General features: G+C 47.1%; 5 protein-coding genes across 9 annotated transcripts in view; all 5 read left to right on the plus strand.

Annotated features, from left to right (window-relative positions):
* LOC128753376 (meiotic nuclear division protein 1 homolog) overlaps positions 1-6,017 on the plus strand; it is a 37,940-nt gene extending 31,923 nt beyond the window's left edge. For 2 of the 5 annotated variants that reach the window (XM_053855013.1, XM_053855014.1), the window contains exons 20-33: positions 1-134; positions 227-369; positions 433-619; positions 686-871; positions 1,043-1,192; positions 2,617-3,148; positions 3,215-3,327; positions 3,390-3,544; positions 3,610-3,816; positions 3,886-3,961; positions 4,031-4,137; positions 4,200-4,323; positions 4,390-4,636; positions 5,476-6,014. In XM_053855013.1, coding sequence (XP_053710988.1) covers positions 1-134; positions 227-369; positions 433-619; positions 686-871; positions 1,043-1,192; positions 2,617-3,148; positions 3,215-3,327; positions 3,390-3,544; positions 3,610-3,816; positions 3,886-3,961; positions 4,031-4,137; positions 4,200-4,323; positions 4,390-4,636; positions 5,476-5,784 — 2,670 coding nt within the window. In that variant the 3' untranslated portion in view covers positions 5,785-6,014. Of the gene's footprint in view, positions 135-226; positions 370-432; positions 620-685; positions 872-1,042; positions 1,193-2,616; positions 3,149-3,214; positions 3,328-3,389; positions 3,545-3,609; positions 3,817-3,885; positions 3,962-4,030; positions 4,138-4,199; positions 4,324-4,389; positions 4,637-5,475 lie in introns of all 5 variants that reach the window. The other 3 variants (XM_053855016.1, XM_053855019.1, XM_053855015.1) reach the window with 3 other exon arrangements.
* A 3,537-nt stretch (positions 6,018-9,554) lies between these two features.
* On the plus strand, positions 9,555-10,286 carry LOC128755019 (protein PERCC1). Its single transcript, XM_053858149.1, has one exon. The coding sequence runs from the start codon at positions 9,555-9,557 to the stop codon at positions 10,284-10,286; it is 732 nt and encodes a 243-aa protein (XP_053714124.1).
* A 504-nt stretch (positions 10,287-10,790) lies between these two features.
* Positions 10,791-15,007, plus strand: pdia2 (protein disulfide isomerase family A, member 2). The gene is made up of 11 exons (XM_053855111.1): positions 10,791-11,045; positions 12,191-12,397; positions 13,164-13,297; positions 13,358-13,498; positions 13,570-13,686; positions 13,746-13,871; positions 13,941-14,132; positions 14,210-14,330; positions 14,429-14,607; positions 14,685-14,825; positions 14,907-15,007. Exons 1-11 carry the CDS (start codon positions 10,814-10,816, stop codon positions 14,949-14,951), a joined length of 1,635 nt encoding a protein of 544 aa, XP_053711086.1. The 5' UTR covers positions 10,791-10,813; the 3' UTR covers positions 14,952-15,007.
* A 1,002-nt stretch (positions 15,008-16,009) lies between these two features.
* Positions 16,010-18,098, plus strand: si:dkeyp-75b4.8 (lipopolysaccharide-induced tumor necrosis factor-alpha factor). The gene is made up of 5 exons (XM_053855118.1): positions 16,010-16,151; positions 16,494-16,665; positions 16,724-16,828; positions 16,904-17,054; positions 17,583-18,098. The coding sequence occupies exons 2-5, from the start codon at positions 16,527-16,529 to the stop codon at positions 17,689-17,691; spliced, it is 504 nt and encodes a 167-aa protein (XP_053711093.1). The 5' UTR covers positions 16,010-16,151; positions 16,494-16,526; the 3' UTR covers positions 17,692-18,098.
* A 684-nt stretch (positions 18,099-18,782) lies between these two features.
* Positions 18,783-22,083, plus strand: LOC128753424 (lipopolysaccharide-induced tumor necrosis factor-alpha factor-like). The gene is made up of 5 exons (XM_053855117.1): positions 18,783-18,941; positions 19,871-20,049; positions 20,109-20,219; positions 20,294-20,504; positions 21,294-22,083. Exons 2-5 carry the CDS (start codon positions 19,911-19,913, stop codon positions 21,406-21,408), a joined length of 576 nt encoding a protein of 191 aa, XP_053711092.1. The 5' UTR covers positions 18,783-18,941; positions 19,871-19,910; the 3' UTR covers positions 21,409-22,083.
* The last annotated feature ends 53 nt before the right edge of the window (positions 22,084-22,136 follow it).

Genomic DNA, 22,136 nt, shown 5'->3' on the forward strand with positions numbered 1-22,136 from the left:
GCTGGTGAAGTGTTGGGGGACTCAGTAGGACAGGGCGTTCTCCGTCTGGTGCTGCAGCCTTGGGAGGCCCGGGACGTAGCTGTGGTTTTCACACCCTCTGAACAAAAACCCACCACCACCGTTCTCATCATCAGGTGTGGAAGTGTGGTCAATGTCTACCTTTCCTTCATCTCTGAAATGGCTTTGTTTCCTGTGTGAACAAGTTGATTTGATTTTGATTCTTCAGGAACAACCTGACGGTGTTCGACATGCTGACGGTTCAAGGCCATGGAGCCAAAGAAATGTTGAGGGTGGGAGGGAAGCTGCCGGGGCCAGGAGCATCGCTGCGCTTCAATGTTCCTCAGTCGACGCTGATGGAGTGTCGTGACGGTGGGTGTGGCGTCGAGTGAACTTAACTTAATCTAGGTGTTGAATATCCCCGTCGTCTCTCAGGCCTGCGCAGCAACAAGCCGCTCTTTGCCGTCAAAAAGAGTTTCAAAGTGGAGAACGCCGGTGATCTGCCGCTGACCATCGTCTCCATGAACATCAACGGATACAAGTGTCATGGGTTTGGTTTTGAGATTCAGCAGTGTCGCTCCTTCAGCCTCGAACACAACTCCTCCACAGAGATCTCCATCTCGTGAGTGAACTTACCTTCCTGGTCCCAGCTTCCGGTTCTCTCTCTGACCACCGTCTCCCTCCTCAGCTTCACACCGGACTTCACGTCCTCCTGGGTCATCCGTGACCTCATCCTTGTGACCTCACGCGGCACCTCCTTCCCCTTCACCCTCAACGTGACGCTGCCGCACCACATGCTGCCTCTCTGTGCCCAGGTGGTTCCTGGACCCAGCTGGGAGGAGAGCTTCTGGGTGGTGACGCTGGTCTTCACATGGTGAGCACCAGAAGACGCAGAACCGCACTGCATTTGTGTTGAATTCAGGAAGATCTAAAAATAAAGTGCATTTAGCTTAATTCATTTTACTTTCTACCACAATGTGTATTTTTTATTAAACTCAAAACTTTATTTTAAACGGCATCATTTATTTTATCTTCATCTGTGCAGCTTCTCGCTGGTGGGTGTGTGTCTGATGGCCTTCCATCAGGCCCAGTACATCCTGAACGAGTTCTCCAGTCCCAGCATCAGGAGCAACCACAACTCTGTCCTTTCCCGCGACAGCGGACCCATCAACAACATCACTCCCAACGGAGTCAAGTATGTCACAGCTCTGTCAGTGCTGAACGTCATGTGCTGTTTCTGAACTTATCTCAAAGGTCATGGGACAAGGATCTATTTTTTTGAGCAATCTCCTGTTGAGGAGCTGAAAACCGCTAAAATGAAACCACTTATTTAACATTAACATTTAAGTTCAGTTATTTTTGTGTTTAATTATTGTTTCAACACTTATAATGGGATTTTTACTCCATATATACCGTATTTTTCCACATTATAAGTCGCAGTTCTTGTTCATAGTTTGGCCGGGGGTGCGTCTTATACTCTGGAGCGACTTGAATGAGAAATTATTAACTCATTATTTTATCATTTCACAACCGCAAGAGGGCGCTCTAGGCCTGTGTTGGCAATTTCATTATTACCAAACTACCATTACGATTAGTTTACTAGTTGGTGTACCACATGTAGGAGTCGATGAACACAGCAACATGCCTGATTGTAGTGTTGTAAATACTATGGAACAGAGGTGTGCAGTTAAATTTCCTAAAGGGCCACGTCATAAAGCGTGACTGTTGCGAGGGGACATCATGCAAAAAAAGGCGGCGACGACAACGAAACGTGACAGAAAAATAGCTTAAGTAACATGGATGAAATGAACTGTTAAATATTCAATGGAAGCAAAATGGCATGAAACCTATTTCACATGCAACTTTGAATAAAAATCATAATACAACTATGGACCAAACATCTAAGATAAAAAGGAAATTTATTTCAAAATATATTTTGAATTTTCTTTCATCAAATTTTGAGGAAAATACTAAAAGAAGAAACAAAAATGTAGTCATGAATGTGGCCTGCTGAACCAGTACTGGCTAAAACGAAACATGATAAAAAAAAAAAACAACTTATCAGTTGTATAATTTTTTTGTCTGGGTCAGGTCTGCTGTAGAATATGAATAAATATAATTTAAAAACAATATCATGTAAAGGCTTGTTTAATGTTAAATGCTGTTTTTAACTTTATATTTCAATTTTAGCTGTGTGTCCTGTGATGTATCCTTTGATCTTTCTTGTGTGAAATGGTCCCATACTTTTAATATTTTGAATCGCATTGTCATTTCTCCACTTGCGTCGGATTGTGCTGAGAGAGTGTTGCCATCGTGACTATTTGTCTGATGAGCCTAATGAGCCACGACTAAATGTACTAGTACACCGTGTCAACTAGTCATGGCAACCCGTAACACTGACACGTTACTTATGGATTTTGTAGTTGTTGACATAAAACTGAAAGAAACTTGGAAACTGCTTCTTCTGCACTTCTGCCTCCTGCCTGAGTGGCTTCACAGTGTATTTAAATTTCCCCTGAGTGGCCGATACACAGAACATGTCATAATCCTGTCATGAGTACTTCAAGTGTACTGCAGACGTGGGAATGATTGAATCACTCCGTTTCTTCTCTCCTGCAGTAAAGCCAAAGGCAGCTGTAAGAGCTACGTGGACGCGGGTCACACCTCGGACAAAGGAAAGGGGCGTGGCTCGCCCGCCTTGGCCAGCAGCCCCGCCCCTCGCCTCCAGTCCTCCAAGAAGAGCTCCTCGGGCGCGCCTGCCCAGCCGCAGAAGAAGCACAAAGTCTCACTCTATTACTCCAAATACAAGCCCAGCTCGTCGGCGGTGGTGACGGGCAACATGGCGATGGAGGAGGAGCCCGAGGACGTGTCTCCGGACCTGCCGCTGACCCCAGACTCCGACATCTGCAACAACAACGAGCCCACCTTCATCAGTGAGATGGATAAAACCTCCACGGCAGACTTTCCAGACGACGGCATCCCGGAGGCTGTTATGTTTCCCATGGAAACACCCGCTGCCTTCCCTGACAACGTCACGCTGAGCCCTGGTCCCAGGCCCGGTCTGCTGGTGTGCACTCCTGTTGAGGTGACCTTCACCGACCGCTACGATGAGAAGCTCCATTCTGAGAAAAGGGACATTTCTGAGCACGAGGTGAGAACGCTCAGTCAAAGCATCTGCAGAGAAGAAATCTAATAAAAAATACTTTTTTTTTTTTAGTTGAAAGAAGATAGTAAAGTCCAGAAAAAGAAATCGCAGAGTAGCGAAACTGGTGCTGCTTCAGGGAATACGAAGGGAAAGAGGAGTCGCAGGAAGACAGAAGCTGCCTCATGGTAAGATGAGAACTTTGTGGAAAAAACGTTTCTGAGCGTAAACATGACGCCTCTGGTTCCAGCGCTCCGGAGCACAAAGTGCCGGAGAAGGAGCCAGACTGGAAATCCAGCAACCGTAACCCAGCTGAAAACGCCGGTCGGGGCCGCTGCTGCACCAGCCCCAAGTCCGACCCGCCAAAGCCGGTGCTGACCGCGGAGAACCCGCACCGACAGAACGGTGAGTGCAGAGAGGAACGGATCGCGTCTGAGCGACGGGTGTCACCGCCGCCCTCTTCTCTCCAGGCGCCTGTCCCACTCGTAACCGCCGCAAATGCCCCACAGAGCGCCGCGGCGGCGGAGTGTGCGACTCCAGCTCTGACTCCGGCAGCTCCACAGGCAGTGTGAGGGCCAGCAGGGGGAGCTGGGGGAGCTGGAGCAGCGCCAGCAGCATGGAGGGAGACAAGGAATCCTGCGCTCGAAATCAAAGCTGCTCTACCTCATCTAGAAAAAGTAAGAAGGGAAAACAAGCAAAGTACATTTCTGTCCCAAGAATGAGTCTCACATTTGTTTCTCCCACAGGGGACATGCAGTACAACAGCTACCCAGCAGAGAGAGACACCTACCAGCCTGTCAACAGCAACTGCAAGCTCCTCAGGTGAGGACCGGTCCCTGGTCAGAGTGCTTCCTGAAGCCGCTCTGAAATCACTCCTGTCCTCTTACTCAGCAACAACATCCCCTACAAAAGCGACACATGCCAAAGCCCAGACGCCAACGCCTCGAACCTCGCGCCGAGTTTTGCCTCCGTGGCTGCAGGAGTGGACAGAAACACAGGTAAAGCCATGGTGGTGTGGAAGTCCTCCGAGCCGGCAGCTGATCCTATCCTGCTCCCGCAGACTTGACTGGCCAGTATTTGGCTGAAGCCACGTGGTCGGCGCCGTCCATCCCGCCCTTCAGATACAACACCACCGAGGCGCTGCCGTACGCACATCAGCCGCCCACCTCGGCAGCCTACAACGGGTTGGTATTTTGGGCATCCGACACCAGCGATGGTCGAGGGGTTTCACCTTCCTCTCTGTCCCTCAGGTTCACATGGAGAAACGCCAACAGCCAGCTGGCCTACAGTAAGGAGGGCAGCTCGCGGTGTGGTGGCAATCTCTGTTCCCGCCAAGGTCTCACTGGCGGCTGCCTTTCAGGTAACGGAACATTCCCAGGGAGTTTCCCCAGCCAGGATTGTCAGAACGTCTACGGACATCAGAGCGGCTGGAGCGAGGAACAGGCTCAGGACCAGTCGCCTTCCACCTGGGAATCTGCATCCTGCATTGGCAGCAAGGTGAGCGTGGAAGTCGGTGCAGCGCCCCCTTCTGGTGGAGGCACACCATTGGTCGGCTCAAGCAGAAATAGTCCGTATATAATCTTTATCTTTACATACATACAAAGTGAGATTTATTTTTAGGCTTCTTATCATGGGTACTTTACCATTAGGTTAGTGACTTTTCTAGACTTGAATGTTTATCTGCAGCTGTGTTTCTTTGATTTGAAAATAAGCAGTTTACAGCTTTTAACAGCGTTTCCACCGTGAATCTGGCCACTTTAACATCTGTCTAATGTGCTACGTTGGCATTTCCCGTCACATTTGCTACTTTGAGAACATTTTGCAGTTGAAACTGCACAAACTTCTTATGTGGTTTGATCAACTTCTGGTCATGCTAACCATGCTAGCCCAGTTACACGTAGCTTTGTTTCGCTGTGGCTAAATGCACGTTCACGTCCGCTGTGAGCTCATTTCAAACCTGAGCGTTGAGCTACTATTTAGCTAAAGAATTTACAACTTTAACTATGAGCTAAATTTACGATATCACGAAGCAAACTGGACTTTTTATCATGTTCCCTAAAAGTGACACTTGAACTGCATGTTAGCTTGGACGTTATTTACTTTATTTATATTTGAGCATAAGAACTTATTCTCCTCCGCTCTCTGACTTTGCTGTTAGCGCCTAGCACCTACAGTAGCTTTATTAGCTTCTAGATATACTTGCTACTTATGCTGCACTTTCAACTTGATTTTCATGAACCGTTGATGTAAAACATTTAGACCTTTAGCTACATTCCAGCGAGTGGAGCACATTGTGTTGCCGGCGTCTTAACAACTTCTCTCTGGGTCCTTGGCAGCCGTACTTCTCTGGCACGCGCAGCCTCTCGCCCATGTCCAGTCTGTTTGGCTCCATCTGGACCCCCCAGAGCGCCCCCTATCACAGCCATTTCCAGCACGAACGGTCAGCCCCGATGTCGCCCGTGTCCCCCATCACGCCGCCTCGATCCCCGTTCAGCCGCGACACGGAGGGAACCTGCGCTCCCATCCACTACTCCAGCTTCAACCCGTTCGGGCCTCACATGAACCTGGACATCTGGAACTCGTCGTCCAACCGTAGCTCCAACTCTCAGCTGTCCAACGACTCGGGCTACTGCGGCGACGTGTGAGCGCCCCCTTCCCGACCGCCTTCTCAACAATCGCAAACATATAACGGATTGACGATGGAAATGAATGTTCTTTTATCATTAATGGGGAAAATGTGAATACTCATTTTCTTTTATCTTCCCATTTTCAAATGTTGAATGTTGTGAAAGGTTGAACATTTGTTGTATATTTTTCTAGATGTTTTTGCAGTTTTGATCATACAAAAATAAAAAAAAAAGGTTTTGTACTTGATGTTTCTTTATTTACATCGTACACACGTGGGTTGCGAACAAACACATCCATGCACGCAGTGACCCGACTTGTGATACCAGGGGATCCCACAAGTGGGCGCCAGAACCCATCGTGTGGTCACTTTTGAAGTGATGTTTTGGGGTAAGTGAAGATATTGTTTTCAGGTTGAGTGCACTCATTCTTGTTTACATAAAAACAATCTGTTAACGTGTTTATTGTTTAGTTAGCAACTCGCCATGGTTGGTGCCTTTCGGCGTTTGGAGTGAACCTGGGTCCTTTCTGTGCCTGTGCTTTTCCTCCTGCTGAGAAACAAAGGTTGACTGATGCCTCTGTCCTTCCGAGGGCGCGACCTTTCCAGTGAGCAACCTTTCCTGCGAGGACAGTAATAAATGGCAAAATTAAGAACTTAAAAATGAAAGCTAATGTTCTGAAATACTGAGGATTATAAGTTCTGTCTTAAATGTTTGATCAAGTCGTGGGTTCATGAATGTTTTGTAAGATAATGCAGGGTTTCTTGTGCTTGAAATTGTTTATGGAAATAAATACCAATGTCTTTTGTTCTTCCTTCTTCACAGGCTGCAACAAGGATCTGAGCCAGTCCAGGTCTGCGTGGACCGTGTGTGTTCCTGGTTTAGCTGTACTTGAGACTTGCCGGTCCACACGAGATGAAGCCTCAATTTGAGGGTTGAAACTTCAAAATAACTTCCTCACGACAAGTAGGTTTAGGTGTCATAATAATATGAATATAAGTTAAGGGTAGTCAATTGTTTTGAATGGTGAGGTTTAAGGATGCGAGGCTGGGGAAAGGGTTATGGAAATGCAATGTCCCCATAAGGACAGAGGTGTGTGTGTGTGTGTGAGCGTGCATATGCTTGTGTGCCTAAAAGAGTGTGTAATTCATTGTCAACCTCTTGAGAGCCGACATATTGCTGATATTGATCTTGTGGCCGAGCGTCAACACAGAAGCCCAGAAAGTGATTACAGCAGGAAGATGGAGTCAGTTCTGCTGATCTCACACACACACACTTGTCTTTATATCCTAGTGAGGACTGTCATTGACATACATTGATATAAAAATTTTAAAAAATTCAAATAATTGCACACATCACCAGCATGCCTGACATTATAGCGCCCCCTAGAGGAACTCACCCCTGGACGCCTGTAATTCAGACCTAAACACGCTGCTTCTAAACAGAGACACCACTGGAGAAACACTGGTTTTTGGTGATGCTGAACCCTTTTTAAAAAAGTTTTTTTCATCAATTCAGGCACTTTAAGTTTGTTTTCTCTTTTATATTCATTTTGTTTTGAAATGTATCAAGGTCAGCCTGGTAACAGATGGAGCTGATACTAATAGACTAATACTGATACGAATAGATGAAACTTCTGGTTTCATGAACCATAAAAACGGTGTGATGGTTAAATAAATAAATACTAAAAACATTGCAGGCAAAAACATGTAGTTTAATCCCTCCTCCTGCTCTCCATCTTTCCTTTTCCCCCCTGTTGTTTCTGGTGGTTTCCATTTTTGTTTTGCGAGTTTCCACTTCCGATCGTTTCAACTGGCCACGAGTCAGCGAACCTCAGACAATCCCAATGAAAGTATTAAACCAGTTTGAAGTGATCCGACCTGAAAACGGCCCTCCCCACACTGGAATCCTCATTGTTCTCCATGAAAGTAACAGACGCCCAATTGCCATTGTCAAACATGTCCTGGCCGCTGTGCACAAGCTTTCCTCCAATTTGTTGTGGCAGGTGTTGGCATGTGAGGCACAGATGCGGCGTACGACTTCACTGTGGATGGAGGTGACGTTCGGGAGGGCAGTGTTCAGTCCTGTCAGAAGTGTCTCGCATCTGACTCACCTGACTCCATGAAGAGACCGTCTGAGTTTTCAAGTTGTTCATAGCCAAACCAGTTGAGACCTTCTCCTGATGCGCGTGGTCACCTCAGCTCGGTTACACGTCCCGCACCAAACTGGCTTCACAGCCCGGGAAAAATCTTCCACAAACAAAGCCATCTGGTTCCTCACCTGTGTGTTGCCCTCACCAACATCCTCCTGCGCGGTTCTGACTTATGACCACTGTTGGGTTTCTGGATTCACTTTGTGTATTTTCATTCTTTATCGCTTTCACTTTATCTGAAGCTTGTCGTGTACAGACTCGATATGAGTCGCAGATTGTTCTCCAGGGCCATGTGTTTCCCAGTTTCAAGGTAGAATTCGAACCACCCCAAGGATGCAATTCAAAATGAATGTAAACAGTAGTGATGCATCGATGAGGTATCATGAAACAGTATTGCAGGGTTGATGAAACAGTGAACCGATTTTCAAAGGCCTCTAGATGGCGCTCTGGGTTCAGTAATAATGTGAGGTCTCCTTGAATTAGTTCAAGTTCAAATAAAAAACATTTTACAGCAGACAGCGCCATCTGGTAGCCTCTGAAAATGGTTCATGAAAAATCGTGAAACCTCATCTATCCATCACTAGTGAACAGGAAGTCGAAGTTTTGAATCAATGACGCCAAGAGAAACCAACTCGTACTGCAAATGTGTGTTCCCTCTTCTTCTGGCGGGTTTCCCAGTGGCAGACGGAACATAGGAGAATGGCTTCTGTAGACTGTCCTTTCCGATCTTTTTACCCCGACTTCAATGACAGGAACGCACTGAACTCGACAGCGACATCATCCCCAGCTCTGACTCTCCACTTCTGAGGAAATTCCTTACTGTGACAAGTGATTGAGTGAAGGTGTGCCGCTAAGAATAGGTTGCAGGAATCCCAGAAACGCTCACTTTTCCCACTCCAGATGGTTTAAATATGTCCCAATTCCAGCTGATTCACTGGGAAACTTCCCAGCGAGCTCCCTTGTTCCGTTCATGTTGACAAGCCAAGACTACCAAACCGTCTGGTCTTTGATGGTCTTGTGTGAAAGTATACTCTCAAATCTGGACGGGTGTTCCTTTTTCTGAGATGGAGGGTGTCAGAAGTGGGATGAGAGTGTGAAACCAGGAGAATCATTGTACTTGAAGCGACTTGTTTGTGCGAGCAACGTCCCAAGACTCGAGTCCTGCTTCAGACAGGTATTTTCCAGTCACTGACTCATGAATTCTGAAGAAGGACGGCCGCCGTGTGCGCAGTAAAACGCCTGTGCTTGTTTGAAGATGATGTTGTGTCCACCCTCTAAAAGTCAAAACGGCGTGTGATTCGATTTCACGCTCTTTTATCGTTCAACTGGCCAGATAACGGTGCGCCCGTCTGTGTGTGACGACTCTCCATCGTCCCCTAGCAGAGGATCCATTAGCCCGCGACCCCCTCCCCAGTTGCCCAGTGATAACGCAAACAAAGGATGTTTGAGCAATTCTCTGTGCAAATATTTGCTCGCACGCGCGGATGAGCTCGCTGGGGTATATAAAGCCACCATTGTGCCTGGAACACATGAGCTGCCGGGGATCAGGAGGAGCCGACCACGGTGGAGGAACCGGAGCTCCTCTTCTTCCACACTTCTTCCTCCATCCCTCTGTAACGTCTGAGTCTTGTAGCCCAGCATGGCTGCAGGGGTCCTGAGGAACTTCCTGGTCCAGCCTGCCGGCTTCCGTCCCCTGCCTTTCCATCACTCGCTCCCCATCCAGGATGAGAAGAAGAAATCGGATGAAGATGAGCAGGAGGAGGACGACGTGACGTCGGAGGCTGCTGAAGACGACGACGACGTCATGGAAGAGGTTTTCCTCAGTCCAACCCCAGTCGCTGTGGACATGACGAAACAGCTGCTGCGATTCGCTGACCTCATCAGTCGAGACGTCCAGCGGTATTTCGGTCAGCCCTCCGGAGAAGCGGATTCTTGCCAGATCTACAGTGAGCAAGCGTCCGTAACGACAAGCGGCCGCTTGCGTTACTACGACGACCTGCTCAAACTCACCAAGGCAGGAAGCCCCCTGGAGGACGGTGGCGGCGACGCCGGACTCAAGTCTGCCGACTCAAGTTTGGGGCCACTGGCCGAACTGTTTGACAAAAAGGGGCCGACCCCGAGGCCACCCATGAGCAGGAGACACTTGCCACTCAGCTTCTGGACAGAACCTTCGCCCGGCTGCCTCCTGGACCGTCACGCGGCTCCAGAGGCAGGCGACTGCGGCACGCACCTGCCGTACAGTCCGCCCTCGTACCACAACACACACACGCTGGACTCGTCTCAGCCAGACTTCAGTGACCTGCTGGCCAACTGGGATCCACACCCCGAACTCTGCCACTCCCCGACCGACAACACGCACTTAATGCATTAAACACTGCGCAACACAACAGAACCAAGCTATTCATTGTCTATTTCTAGTGAGGTGGCGCTAGCTGCTAGCATCCAACCTTCCCCACGTGTTTTCCTTGTTTACCATCCAACAAGCAGCCTTCAATAAAAAACTGTAGTGATACAAAGCCTGAGCCTGAGCTTGTTCCTCTGTATTTGTTCTCAACCCTGAATCCTCCAAGCGGTTGAGGAGCTGGGTGTCTGCCAGTGTTGACTCGAGTCAGAACAAACAAGATGTAGGATCAAACAGGTCTCACGTCAGTGCTTGTGTTGTATTCAGCCACTCCGGTGACTAATGGGCGCAACAATGGTGAGGGAGTGTACGTGTGACTTTCTGGATCAGCCAGTTATGACGCTACAGGGCAGTAGATCATTGGTCGCCTCCCGAGCCGGTCCTCTTGCGATTGGTGGAGGGGAGAGGCCAGTTGCGTTTCGACACACGAGCCTCACGACTTCGGCTTAAAAGTCCTGACAAAGAGGAGCGAGTCTCTGTTCGCGGCCGGTGACGACATGAGGCTGTTCTCCGCCCCGGTGCTGCTGGGTCTGCTGCTGTTGGCCTCCTGCCTCCAGGCGCAAGACCCAGAGGTGAAGGAGGAAGGCGAGGAGGAGGAGGAGGAGGAGGTGGAGGAGCCCAAGAAGGAGAAGACCACGGAGATAGAGGAGGAGAAGGACGTGATGGTTCTGCACAGCGTCAACTTTGCACGGGCGCTCAGCGAGAACAAATACGTGCTGGTGGAGTTCTGTGAGTAAAGCTGCAGCGGATGCTGCGGCCGGTCCTTTCTGATCTCAGCAACGTCCCTTCAAGTCGCCCAGTGCTGCTTTCGGCTTCTGGCCCTTGAGCAAGGCATGCGCAGGACCATGTGCTCTGCAAACACATTGCATTCGTTTGCTCAGATCAGAAATAAGATCATTGAGAACCTTCTTTTTTCATTGCAAAATGCCGTTTTTATTCATGTTTTTGTACATTAAAATATAAATATCTGCCGTCATACTTTTCAAAATTACCACTCCATAATAATAAAATGTATAAAAAGAAAGATAACATTAAATAAAACGTTAATAGTAAAATATGAGATTAAAAAATGGTTATTACTTTTTAATTAATTTGTTATTATTATTATATTATAGTTTTATGTTTTTTGTATCATTTGTACTAAATGTGTGAGACTTGTGTGCGCAGGGAGAGTGTAATTCAACTTGATACTTCATGTATTTTAATGCCACAGTGTCTTCTTAATATAGATTTGTAATATTTAGAAGAACAGCCGTCAGTTTAAACTCAAGTCTGATGAAGTCAGATTTCATGTGTGTGGCAACATGTTCATGAGGACTGTGAAAAGAATTGTCAGAATTATTTATAAACAAAAACATGCCACATTTTAAAGTCATTTAAAACACCTGTGTTTCGTGCCTTGCTCAGCGGCAACATCAGAGTTTCCAGCTTCTAGAGACCGTGTGACTTTCAAACACACTCATTACCAAAGTCAACAGTGAGTTGAAATATTCCGATCTGAGCATGGAATATTCCCAGTGTGTTCCCAGGTACTTCAGGTTTGGAGCTGGTTTTTGCTCCACGTAAGCACTCGAGCGTTATCATGGTCCAGATGTTCTGCCGGTCCAACTCTCCCACAGAGGCCGGATGAGGTGCCTCTTCCTATCAGTGATGTTGAAAGCCGTGTTCTCACTCTGGCCACTAGAGGGCTCATTGGCGCTTTATATGCCGCAATAGGATCAGACCAAGTTAAGTAACAGACACAAGTGCTTGAGGATAAATGCAGATGCGAGTCGCTCCATCTTCTGACTGTGTTTAACCTCTTCAAACTCGGCTTGTTGTTCAAGTTCATTTATCCAACTTTATTGATGAAAAATTTTGTTGTGTGTGAATAGATGCGCCGTGGTGCGGGCACTGTCAGCGTCTGGAGCCGGCGTACGCCGAGGCGGCGGAGAAGCTGAGGAAGGACGAGCCGACGATCCGACTGGCTAAAGTGGACGCCACCGAGGAGAAGGACCTGGCCGAGGAGTTCGAGATCCAAAGCTTCCCGACCCTGAAACTCTTCTTCAACGGAAATCGCAAACAGCCCGTGGACTTCGCTGGTAAACCACTGCTGTTGACTCACTAAACACTGGAGTCCAAATGGAAATGCTACCTTTTGGCGATGCTAATTGCTAACTGTAGAACCAGTTTTCCGTTTTAAGTCAGCGCTCATGTGAGTCCCACATACTCCAGTGAGTCCGTGTGATTTGTGTAATGAGTCCAGCCACAGATGTGACTCACTCATACTGTTGTCCAGGTTTAGCTTTCTCAACAGGAAGTTAGCTGGCAGACGCTTCTTCTCCTTCTTCTGCTTCACTGTCTCGATGTTGTGCCTATTGTTTTTGTTGTTCTTATGCTTTTTGTCTTTCTACTTGTTCTCCATGTTCTTTTTCTTCTCATTTGTCATTCTCTTTCTTATGCTTCCTTTTTTTGTTCTTCTTGTGGGTCTACTTCTGTTTGTGCTTCTTTTTCTTTGTCAGGCTCATCTTTTTGTTCTTGTTCTACTCGTCCTTATTCTTTTTTCTTGTGCTTCTTCTTTTCTTCTACTTGTTCCCATCGTTCTTCTAGTGCTTCTTGTTCTTATTCTACTAGTTCTTGTCTTTCTTTTTCTTCTTGTTTTCTTCCCTTGCTTCATCTTCTTGTTTTTCTTCTACTTGTTCTTCTATTTATTCCTCTTCTTCTTTCTCCATGTTTTCTCCCTCCTCCTCTTCTCTACTTCTTCACCAGCGCCACCAACCATCTTTTCATGACGACGCCTTTTCTTAAATCAGCTGCAGAAACCGGTCGAATCATCTTTAACAGAGCTTGATGTCGTGGTGTGTTCAGGTAAGAGGTCTGCGGACGGAATCATCCGCTGGTTGAAGCGGCGCGCTGGACCCAGCGCTGCCGTCCTGGACTCCCCGGACTCTGCCGCCACCTTCATCGACGCTCACAACATCGCAGTCGTGGGATTCTTCAAGGTACGAGTTCAGTGGCATCCAACAGGAAGTACAATGGTTTAAGAGGTTTCTCTGGCTCAGGATCTGGACAGCGACGATGCGAAGCTGTTTACCGAGGTCTCCTTGGACATGACGGACGTGGAGTTCGCTGTGACGTCCAGCCCTGAGGTCTTCAAGAAGTATGACGTGGACGGAGAAAACACAGTGGTGCTCTTTAAGAAGGTGTGTGATCTAATCCTGGCGAGACACAACGGCGAGCTGCTGATCTCACCCTGTTTCCTTTGACTCACCAGTTCGACGAGGGACGAGCCGACTTTGTTCCCTCAGAAGACGTGAAGATGGACAAGGACACTGTGGTCACCTTCATTAAAGACAACAGCCTGGAGCTGGTCATCCCCTTCACCCAGGAGGTAGCGTACCCCGCGTTCCCAGAAGAGCCTCATGACAAGCTCAACTGTTGTGTCTCCAGAACTCAGACAAGATCTTCACCTCCAACATCAAAATACACACTCTGATCTTCATCAACTCCACCGTGGAGAGTCACAAAGCCCTGGTGGAGGAGTTGAAGACGGTTGCTAAAGAGTTCAAGGGCAAGGTGACCGTCGGAGCAGCGCGGTGTGTGCCGGGGAGTCATGTGACCATCTCACGCTCGCTCTCGCCGCAGATCTTACTCATCACCATCGACGTGACAGCCAGCGTGTCGCACGTGCTGAACTACTTTGGCGTGTCCGAGGAGGACGTCCCGACTGTCCGCATCGTGGACAACAATTCCGCCAAGAAGTTCTCGCCCTCCTCAGACCTGACGGTGGACTCGCTGCGTCAGCTGACCCGGGAGGTCGTGGACGGCACGGCCAAGGTGAGCTCCGCTTTCCTCTCAACTCAAGACGCTTAACGCAAAATACACTCAGCTGTTTTTTTAAATCTGTAACGCAGCCTTACTTCAAGAGCGAGAAGGTCCCGGAAGACTGGGACAAAGGTCCCGTCAAAGTCCTGGTGGGGAAGAATTTCGAGGAGGTCGCCCTGGACAAGACTAAAAATGTCTTTGTGGAGTTTTGTGAGTCTTTCTGCCATCTCACCGAATCGTTCGCCCACAGCCGTGTTGTGCTGCCGCGCTGAGGTCATCGCTGTCTTTCCAAAACCCTGTGCATGTAGACGCCCCGTGGTGCGGCCACTGTAAAGAACTGGCTCCCATCTGGGAGAAGCTGGGCGAGAAGTATGCCAACTACGATGACATCATCATCGCCAAGATGGACGCCACGGCCAATGAGGTGGAGTCCGTTCCCGTTACCGGCTTTCCCACGCTCAAGTACTTCCCTGTGGATGGCAAAGAGGTACGTGCTCACAAGCGCCCCCTGGTGGAGGGCCCTGTCCCTCTCTACATTTTCGTGATTTTTTTTTTGTCCACTAGGTGGTGGAGTACACAGGGCTGAGGGATCTGGAGAGTTTGTCAAAGTTTCTGGACAATGAAGGAGTGATGCCAGAGGAAGAGGAAGAGGAGGAGGAAGATGAGGATGAAGATAAAGAGGACGCTGAAGAAGGAAAAATGGAGGTCAGTGTTTTGATGCGTTTTAGCCGACTAGTTTTTACATTTCTCACCTCTCTCTCTCTCTCGTGACACTTATCGTTTTAGGAACAACCTGAAAAGGTCAACGGCACATCCAAAGATGAGCTATGATGGTCCATGCTCTCACGTCCTCTGTTTTGTTAATAAAATACATTTGTCAACCAAACACGACTTTCTGTGTTGCGTCACAGGACTCTGTGATCAGTCATTTTATGTGGCCCTCAAGTACTTTCAATGCCCTTAAAATGACATGAGATGAAATAAAACTCCTTCAAAGGACTCAAAAAAAACCAAAAACAAAACTATATATGTATATATATATATATATACATATATAATTAATCGCAGTTTAATGGTGTAAGAATATTTGCCATATTTTTCCATTTTAAATGAATTTGAAATTGAAAGAACTTTAAACAACAAAATATTGTTTATTTTGCATCAGTCTGACAATAGCACAATAAATCACGATGGTGATATAAGTTTTTATATCACCTTATTTAGGTGTTCAATATTTTTTGTTGTAATTAATTAATCATAATAATATTGTAATTAATTAATTGTAATATTTTTTCGTTTCTTTTTTTATTTTAATAAACAAATCAGAATTTAAAGTTTTGGATACCAAAATTAGTATCTTTTTTTTTTAACTGTATTTCTATCATTTTGTAACTTTTTATTTTCATTTTTTTTTTTTGTTCTGAAATAAATTGGTCCAAATGAATGTGTTAAGGTCACAGATTTTTTTTCTCCATGCCCATGCAGACCACACAGGATATTTTCAATTGTGTATCTTCAGGCCCTCAGAGGTCTCAACAACTTAAAGATAACATTATTCTCTTCTTGTGTTCTTATTCATTCTTCCAGTGACTACATTTCAATTCAAGTTTTTTGCATTTGGACTTCATTTTTGAATTTTCTTTTTTGGCCATCATCTTATTTAAATATAGATAAAATATACTTAAAAGGAAATAAGACACAACCAAATGCCAAGCTTATTTTTCCTTCTTTTGTCGTGGCTGTGTTATCGTGGCTCTTTTTCCTTCCTCCCTTCTCTCTTTCTGCCAGTCATAATGAGGCCAGAAGATTGTGGTCAAAAGTGATTTTTCAGTGCAAAACAGGTTGAGCAAGAAGTGATGTCATGCAACTTTAGTTCCAACTCGCAGCGGAGCTTCGCAGCAAGTATGAGTTCAGATCTCGTATCTGGCATGTCGCGTGGATTAATGCCTGCCGGGACGTCCTGCTGAGACCCGGTGTTTTCACCGGGACAAACTGAGTGGGAGCGGATGTCTCTCGCTCACCTGTGAGAGGCTGCAGGTGTGTGAAGCGGTCGGATCAGTTCGACCCATTTCTCTCTTCAGAACAGACAGTAGCCGTGTCACAAAAGTAACTTATGTGGAGTAGGTACCCACAGCTTGGGACAGTTTAAGGTTTTGGCTGCTTTCACAGCCACTGCGGTAACTACTTCTCTGAAGTCTGTACTGGTGTACACGTGTAACTACGAACTCTACTTTGTTTCTTGATGGCTCCTGACAAAGATATAACTCATCACGACTCCCTATGCTGCTGCTACTCATGATATTACAGTGTTATTACGCACTGATATCAAGTTCTGCTCTTTTTTTCTCTTCTCGTTCGCCATCTCTCTTTTACCTGCAGAATCCGGTTGGACCAGATGAATAGCTGATGGACCCCCCGACGTACGAGGAGGCCAGACTCCACCCTCCAGTTTCAGGCCGACCGGCGGACATTGTTTCTCCTCCTCCCTCTTACGACGCCTCCCTCTGCCCTCCTCCTACCCCTCCTCCCAGCTATGGGGAGGCAGGTAATGTGACTTCCCCCCGACGTTCTTCAGGAAACACTCACATGCCTTTCTTTTGCAGTAACACAAAATCCCTTCCCCATCCTGACCCCTCCTCAAGCGCATACCACCGTGACCTCAGCACAGTCACGTACCACAAGAGTCACCGTTCATCCCACCACATTCAGTAGGAAGACACATTATTCATTTTGCTGTTTTTAACCGGCATCTGAGCAGGGTTTTCTCGTCTCGTCTTCACCAGTTGATAACAGGTCTGGTACCGAACTGCGACATTTGAGAAACGTCCCAGCCGTCGTACGGTGTCCTCACTGCAATGAAATGGTCACCTCGAAAGTCGTCTTTAGACCCGGGATGGAGGCCTGGATCGTGTGCTGTATTCTGGCTGCTAGTGGGTAAGAGCCTTTGATTTCACGCATTTGTTTATTGTCCATCCATCCCTTCATAAATGTATCAATCCATTGCTACTTCAGTCTGTACCTCCACCACTGTGCATCCCATCCATCCATCCATCTGTCCATCTATTCCTTCATAAATTTATCAATCCATTGCTACTTCAGTCTGTACCTCCACTGTGCATCCCATCTGTCCATCCATCCATCCATCCATCCATCCATCCATCCATCCATCCATCCATCCATCAATCATCCATCAATCATCCATCCATCCATCCATCAATCATCCATCAATCATCCATCATCCATCCATCCATCCATCCATCCATCCTTTCATCAGGATGTACACCTCCCTCAACTCACTTTGACGTCTTGCCCTGTTCACCTGAGTGTAGCTGTTGATAATCCTGAGGACCCACACTACCAGCTCTGGAACGGAAGGAAAGACTCAAATTCAGATGCTTGAAGGCTGTTTTAAAGGAGAAGGAGGCAGTCTGTGGTGCGCCTTTAAAATCTTCTTCTTCCCAGGTTGATATGTGGCTTCTGCCTGATTCCCTTCTGCACCAAATGCTCGCAGGACGCCCATCATCTCTGCCCGAACTGTGGAACGCTCATCTACCGCCACAAAAGTTTGTAAGGACGTCCTTCACTGGTCTGCTGGAGACCACAGTGCATCGCCACGATCAAAGGCCTGGATCATGAACGTGAACTCAGAGATCACGAAGGACTGTGACGCCTAAAATCAAAAGACTTTTATGCTGAATTGAAAAGTACGGTAAAGCACGATGACATCCTCCTTGTCATCGCCAATGAGGTGGACTCTGAATGGCTTTCCCACGCTGAAGAACTCCCCTGCTGATGGCAAAGAGGTACACACTCACAACCGCCCCCTGGCGGAGGGTCGAGTCCCGCACCGAGGTCAGCGTAGAAATGTTTCCGACAGTTGTATTCCATGGACGATCATTATTTAGGACCAGTTCAAGCTCGCTGGAGCCCTTTGTTAAAGGATTTCATTCTCTTTTTCTTGTCCCTCAAAATGTATTAAACAACAAAAATAAATACATAACAATAAATGCTTGTCATTCTTATATTTAGATAAAATATATTTAAAATGAAATGAGATACGACAAAATCACATGCTTACTTTCCTTGCACTGTCACTGCGGACTTAGTTACTTGAATTTTTCATGTTCACACATCATATTTTAGCTCTTTTTCTTTCGTCCCTTTGTCCTTGCTTCCGCGTGATCGCCACCCTCGGTTCTTCCTGCCCATTTATTCCTTCAACCTTCCCAGTCGACCCCCACAGCTTCATCTCACTCGTCTTCACCAGACGTACTCATAGCTTTGGAGTCTTCGGAGAGTGCGATCTATTGTGCGATCTGTGCCACTTTTCTCACTCTGCACGGTGACTCACTTCCATGACTAGGCTCAGTCCAACCCACACCTGTCACTGTTGTATTTGTTTGGTTCACGACTCTTTTCAGTACATTCATGGAGTTATCTTAGCGCCACCTGCTGAGGATGTCAACAACGCGCATTTGCTGCGGTAACACAACAGCTCTGGTTGCTGTTGTCAGAACAGTCTGCTTCAGAAGTAGTTTGAGCATGTTTGTGTCAGGGCAACAGGTGAGAGAGATTGTGGTCTAAAATGTTTATAATTCCAGAGCAAAACAGGTTGAGCAGGATGTGATGTCACAAGAACATGCTTCCACCAGGCAGCTGAGATTCCAGCTCTGTGCCAAGTAGGACTGCAGCCCTTATACCAGTTCATGTCGCCTGGATTAATGCCGGTCAGGACGTCCTGCTGAGGACCAGGAGTTTGGCCCAGAAGGATCTGAGTTGGAGTGGATGTCTGGATGTCCACTGCCCCCCCCAGAGACCCAGGTGAGATACTGCCAGCGGCAGGTTTGTGGGATGACTGATACTCTTGGTATCAGGTGACAATTTGACCCATTTTCTCTCTTCATGTTGAACCAAAAAAATATGTAGTGTAGCAGTTGTTTATCAGAGATTTATCAGTATTGACCCAGTTAAAGTCAACTTAAACAGACTTATTGTAACTGAGTCAGAAGTACCTTAGTCATGAAAGGGTTGCCAGTTTGTTGTGTTAACCTTAGACCAACACTGTGTAACAGTTTTAGTGTGTGCGTGCGTGTGTTGGCGGTGGGAGAGTGGCAGGTTGGGTGGGAAGTGTTTACATTTATATATATGATGATGTAGGTACCCAGCGGGGGGACTTCTCAACAACTTTAATGACTACTTTTAATGTCTGTTTAAGAAATATTATTGCCAGAACTTTACCGAGTCCCAGAAATGAGTTCCTGATTCTTTAGTACCGGGAGGTTCAGCGTCATGACATCAGGAGCCTTCACCGTAGACCATTTTCCACCTCTACTTCTTTGACCGATGGCAACATTTTATCGATATTTGGACTGCGTAACACGCGAATACACGCTACTGAACCCTTCCAGCATTTTTGTGAACGTGTTTATATGTCTACTACTTCCCTGTCTGATTCCACAGCTGCTACTTAAGTACTATTATCTGCACCATACCCAGGCTGTACCTGACACACCTGTAACTGCACTGCACTGTCTGTTTTGGTCAAAAAAGAAACTTGCTCATCTGAACTACATCTGCTATCACTTCACCCTGTACTGCTGCTACTCATGACACTACTGTGTAACTACAGACCACGAGTAGCGCCTTCTGCTCTTCCGTCTGCCGTGCCTCTGTTTCTGTCAGAAGAACACCAGTGACATAACAAAGGCAGCTCAACCTTTCTCTCCAAAAACATCTGCTCACTGTTCTAGTTGGTAGCTGCAGAATCCGGTTGGACCAGATGAGTCGCTGATGGACCCCCCGACGTACGAGGAGGCCAGACTCCACCCTCCAGTTTCAGGCCAACCGGTGGACATTGTTTCTCCTCCTCCCTCTTACGACGCCTCCCTCGCCTCTCCTCCAACGCCCCCTCCCAGCTACGGGGAGGCTGGTAATCTGATTTTTCTCACTGGTTTCTTTAGAAAATACTCACATGCCGCTCTTTTGCAGTAACACAGGAACAAAATCCCTTCCCCATCCTGACCCCTCCTCAAGTGCAAACCACCGTAACGTCAGCACAGTCACGTACCACAAGAGTCACCGTTCATCCGACGACATTCAGTACGAAGACAGATTCTTCATTTTGCTGTTTTTAACTGGCAAATGAACATGAACTGATCCCTATTCTGCTCCAGTTGGTGTTGTACAACCTCCGGAGACCAGCAGGACACAACCGAGAGTGGTCACTTCGCAGCCTCGGTCTGGGCCCAGTAGCACAGAGTCGGATTTGAGACGCACCCCCAGCACTGTACATTGTCCTCACTGCCAAGAATGGGTCACCACCGACGTCACTTGCACTCCACAGAAGATCGCTTGGGTCCTGTGCTTTGTTTTGATTGTGATGGGGTAAGACCCTTTGATGTCACTCATCTATCCTTCTATCCAATTGGGACACCACCTAGCCAGAACTATGTTCTCTTCAATATCCATGGATGGAGTGCTGGAACTTCACAGTCCCTCTCAATGTATCCCTCCCTTAGTGCTCTTTGAGATCCATGTTCGACTTGCGCATCACTCCACACCAGGGCAACTCCTCCCCACTCCCATGGCATAATGGTCGCAAGGGCTGCAGTGGGTGGAGTTCCAGGCCTTCACTGTCCCTCTCTGTCCCTCATCCATCTGTCTGTCGGTCTGCCCGTCCATTCATCCATCCAACCATCTGTCTAGCCATCCATCCGTTCATCCATCAGTCCCGTCCGTACATCATCTTCAAATTATCCAATGTCAGGGCGCAGGGTGCATCGAGTTCCAGGACTTCACTGACCCTCCAAACTCCCTTAGTGCTCCTTGAGGTCCATATTGGACTTGCCCATCACCTCACCAGTGCAACACATCCCCACTCCCATGGCGTAATGGTCACAGAGGCTGCATCCAGTGGCTGGAAGTCCGGGACTTCACTGTCCCTCCCAACTTCCTTAGCGCTGTTTGAGGTCCTCGTTGGACCTGCCGTACACACCTCACTAAAGAGGTTTTTCAGAGACCACAAAAACCAGCCCCTTGAAGTACACCATAGCCCTTTCCTGTTGATGTCCGAGAAGTACGAAGATCCTCTTTGCTAGCTTCGGAAAAGAAGGATAGGTTGGGTGAGGGGTTGAAACATTTTGTGCTTTATCTTTAAACTCTCCTTCTTTTCAGGTTCATATGTGGTGTGTGCCTGTTTCCTTTCTGCACCAAGAGTTTGCAGAACTTCCATCACCACTGCCCACAGTGTGGAAAGCTGATCTACACCTACAAGCCACCTAGCCAATAGTCTCTCTGGCCAATAGAGACTGCAGTGCATCACAATGTTCCAAGTCCGTCTGACAGGGGATGGATCCAAGGGACGGGATGGTCAACATGAACTTAAAGACTTTTACACTGAATACAAAAGTACCATGGCATCATCATAACCAAGATGGATACCATGGGCAATGAGGTGGAGTCCGATTCGGGTGACAGGCTTTCCCTCACTGAAGTACTTCCTCAATGATGGCAAAGAGGTACACACTCATAAGTGCCCCCTGGTGGAGCGCTATGTCCCAAACAAAAAAAAAACATTTAGTTCATACACAGCAGTAGGGATTTGCTCGACTGTCCACTTCAGCTTCATCGAAGTCTATTTTCATTTTCACATACAAGGTGGTGAAACACAAGTGATCTGGAGAGTTCATTGAAGTTCATGGACAATGAAGGGGTGATGCCTGGGGAAGGGGACTGTCACAGACATTTGGTTTAGCCTAGTGTGGACCTCAAAGCTCAGCGCCGAAACGTTTCCCACGACTTCTGGACAATTGTGTTCTATACATTCTTTTTATTTATTACTACGACAAGTGAACCCAACGCATTGAAGTACTTTGTTTTAGAACAGAGTTGTCTTTTTTACCTTTTGGTCAGTACTACTTGTACGTCAAAATATATAGAAATAAATATAATAATGCATGCTTTATATTTTGCTCATCATTCTTTTACGATTCTATATTTTGATAAAATATATTTAAA

This window comes from Synchiropus splendidus, chromosome 2 (genome assembly GCF_027744825.2).
Source record: "Synchiropus splendidus isolate RoL2022-P1 chromosome 2, RoL_Sspl_1.0, whole genome shotgun sequence".
Classification (NCBI taxonomy): domain Eukaryota; kingdom Metazoa; phylum Chordata; class Actinopteri; order Syngnathiformes; family Callionymidae; genus Synchiropus; species Synchiropus splendidus.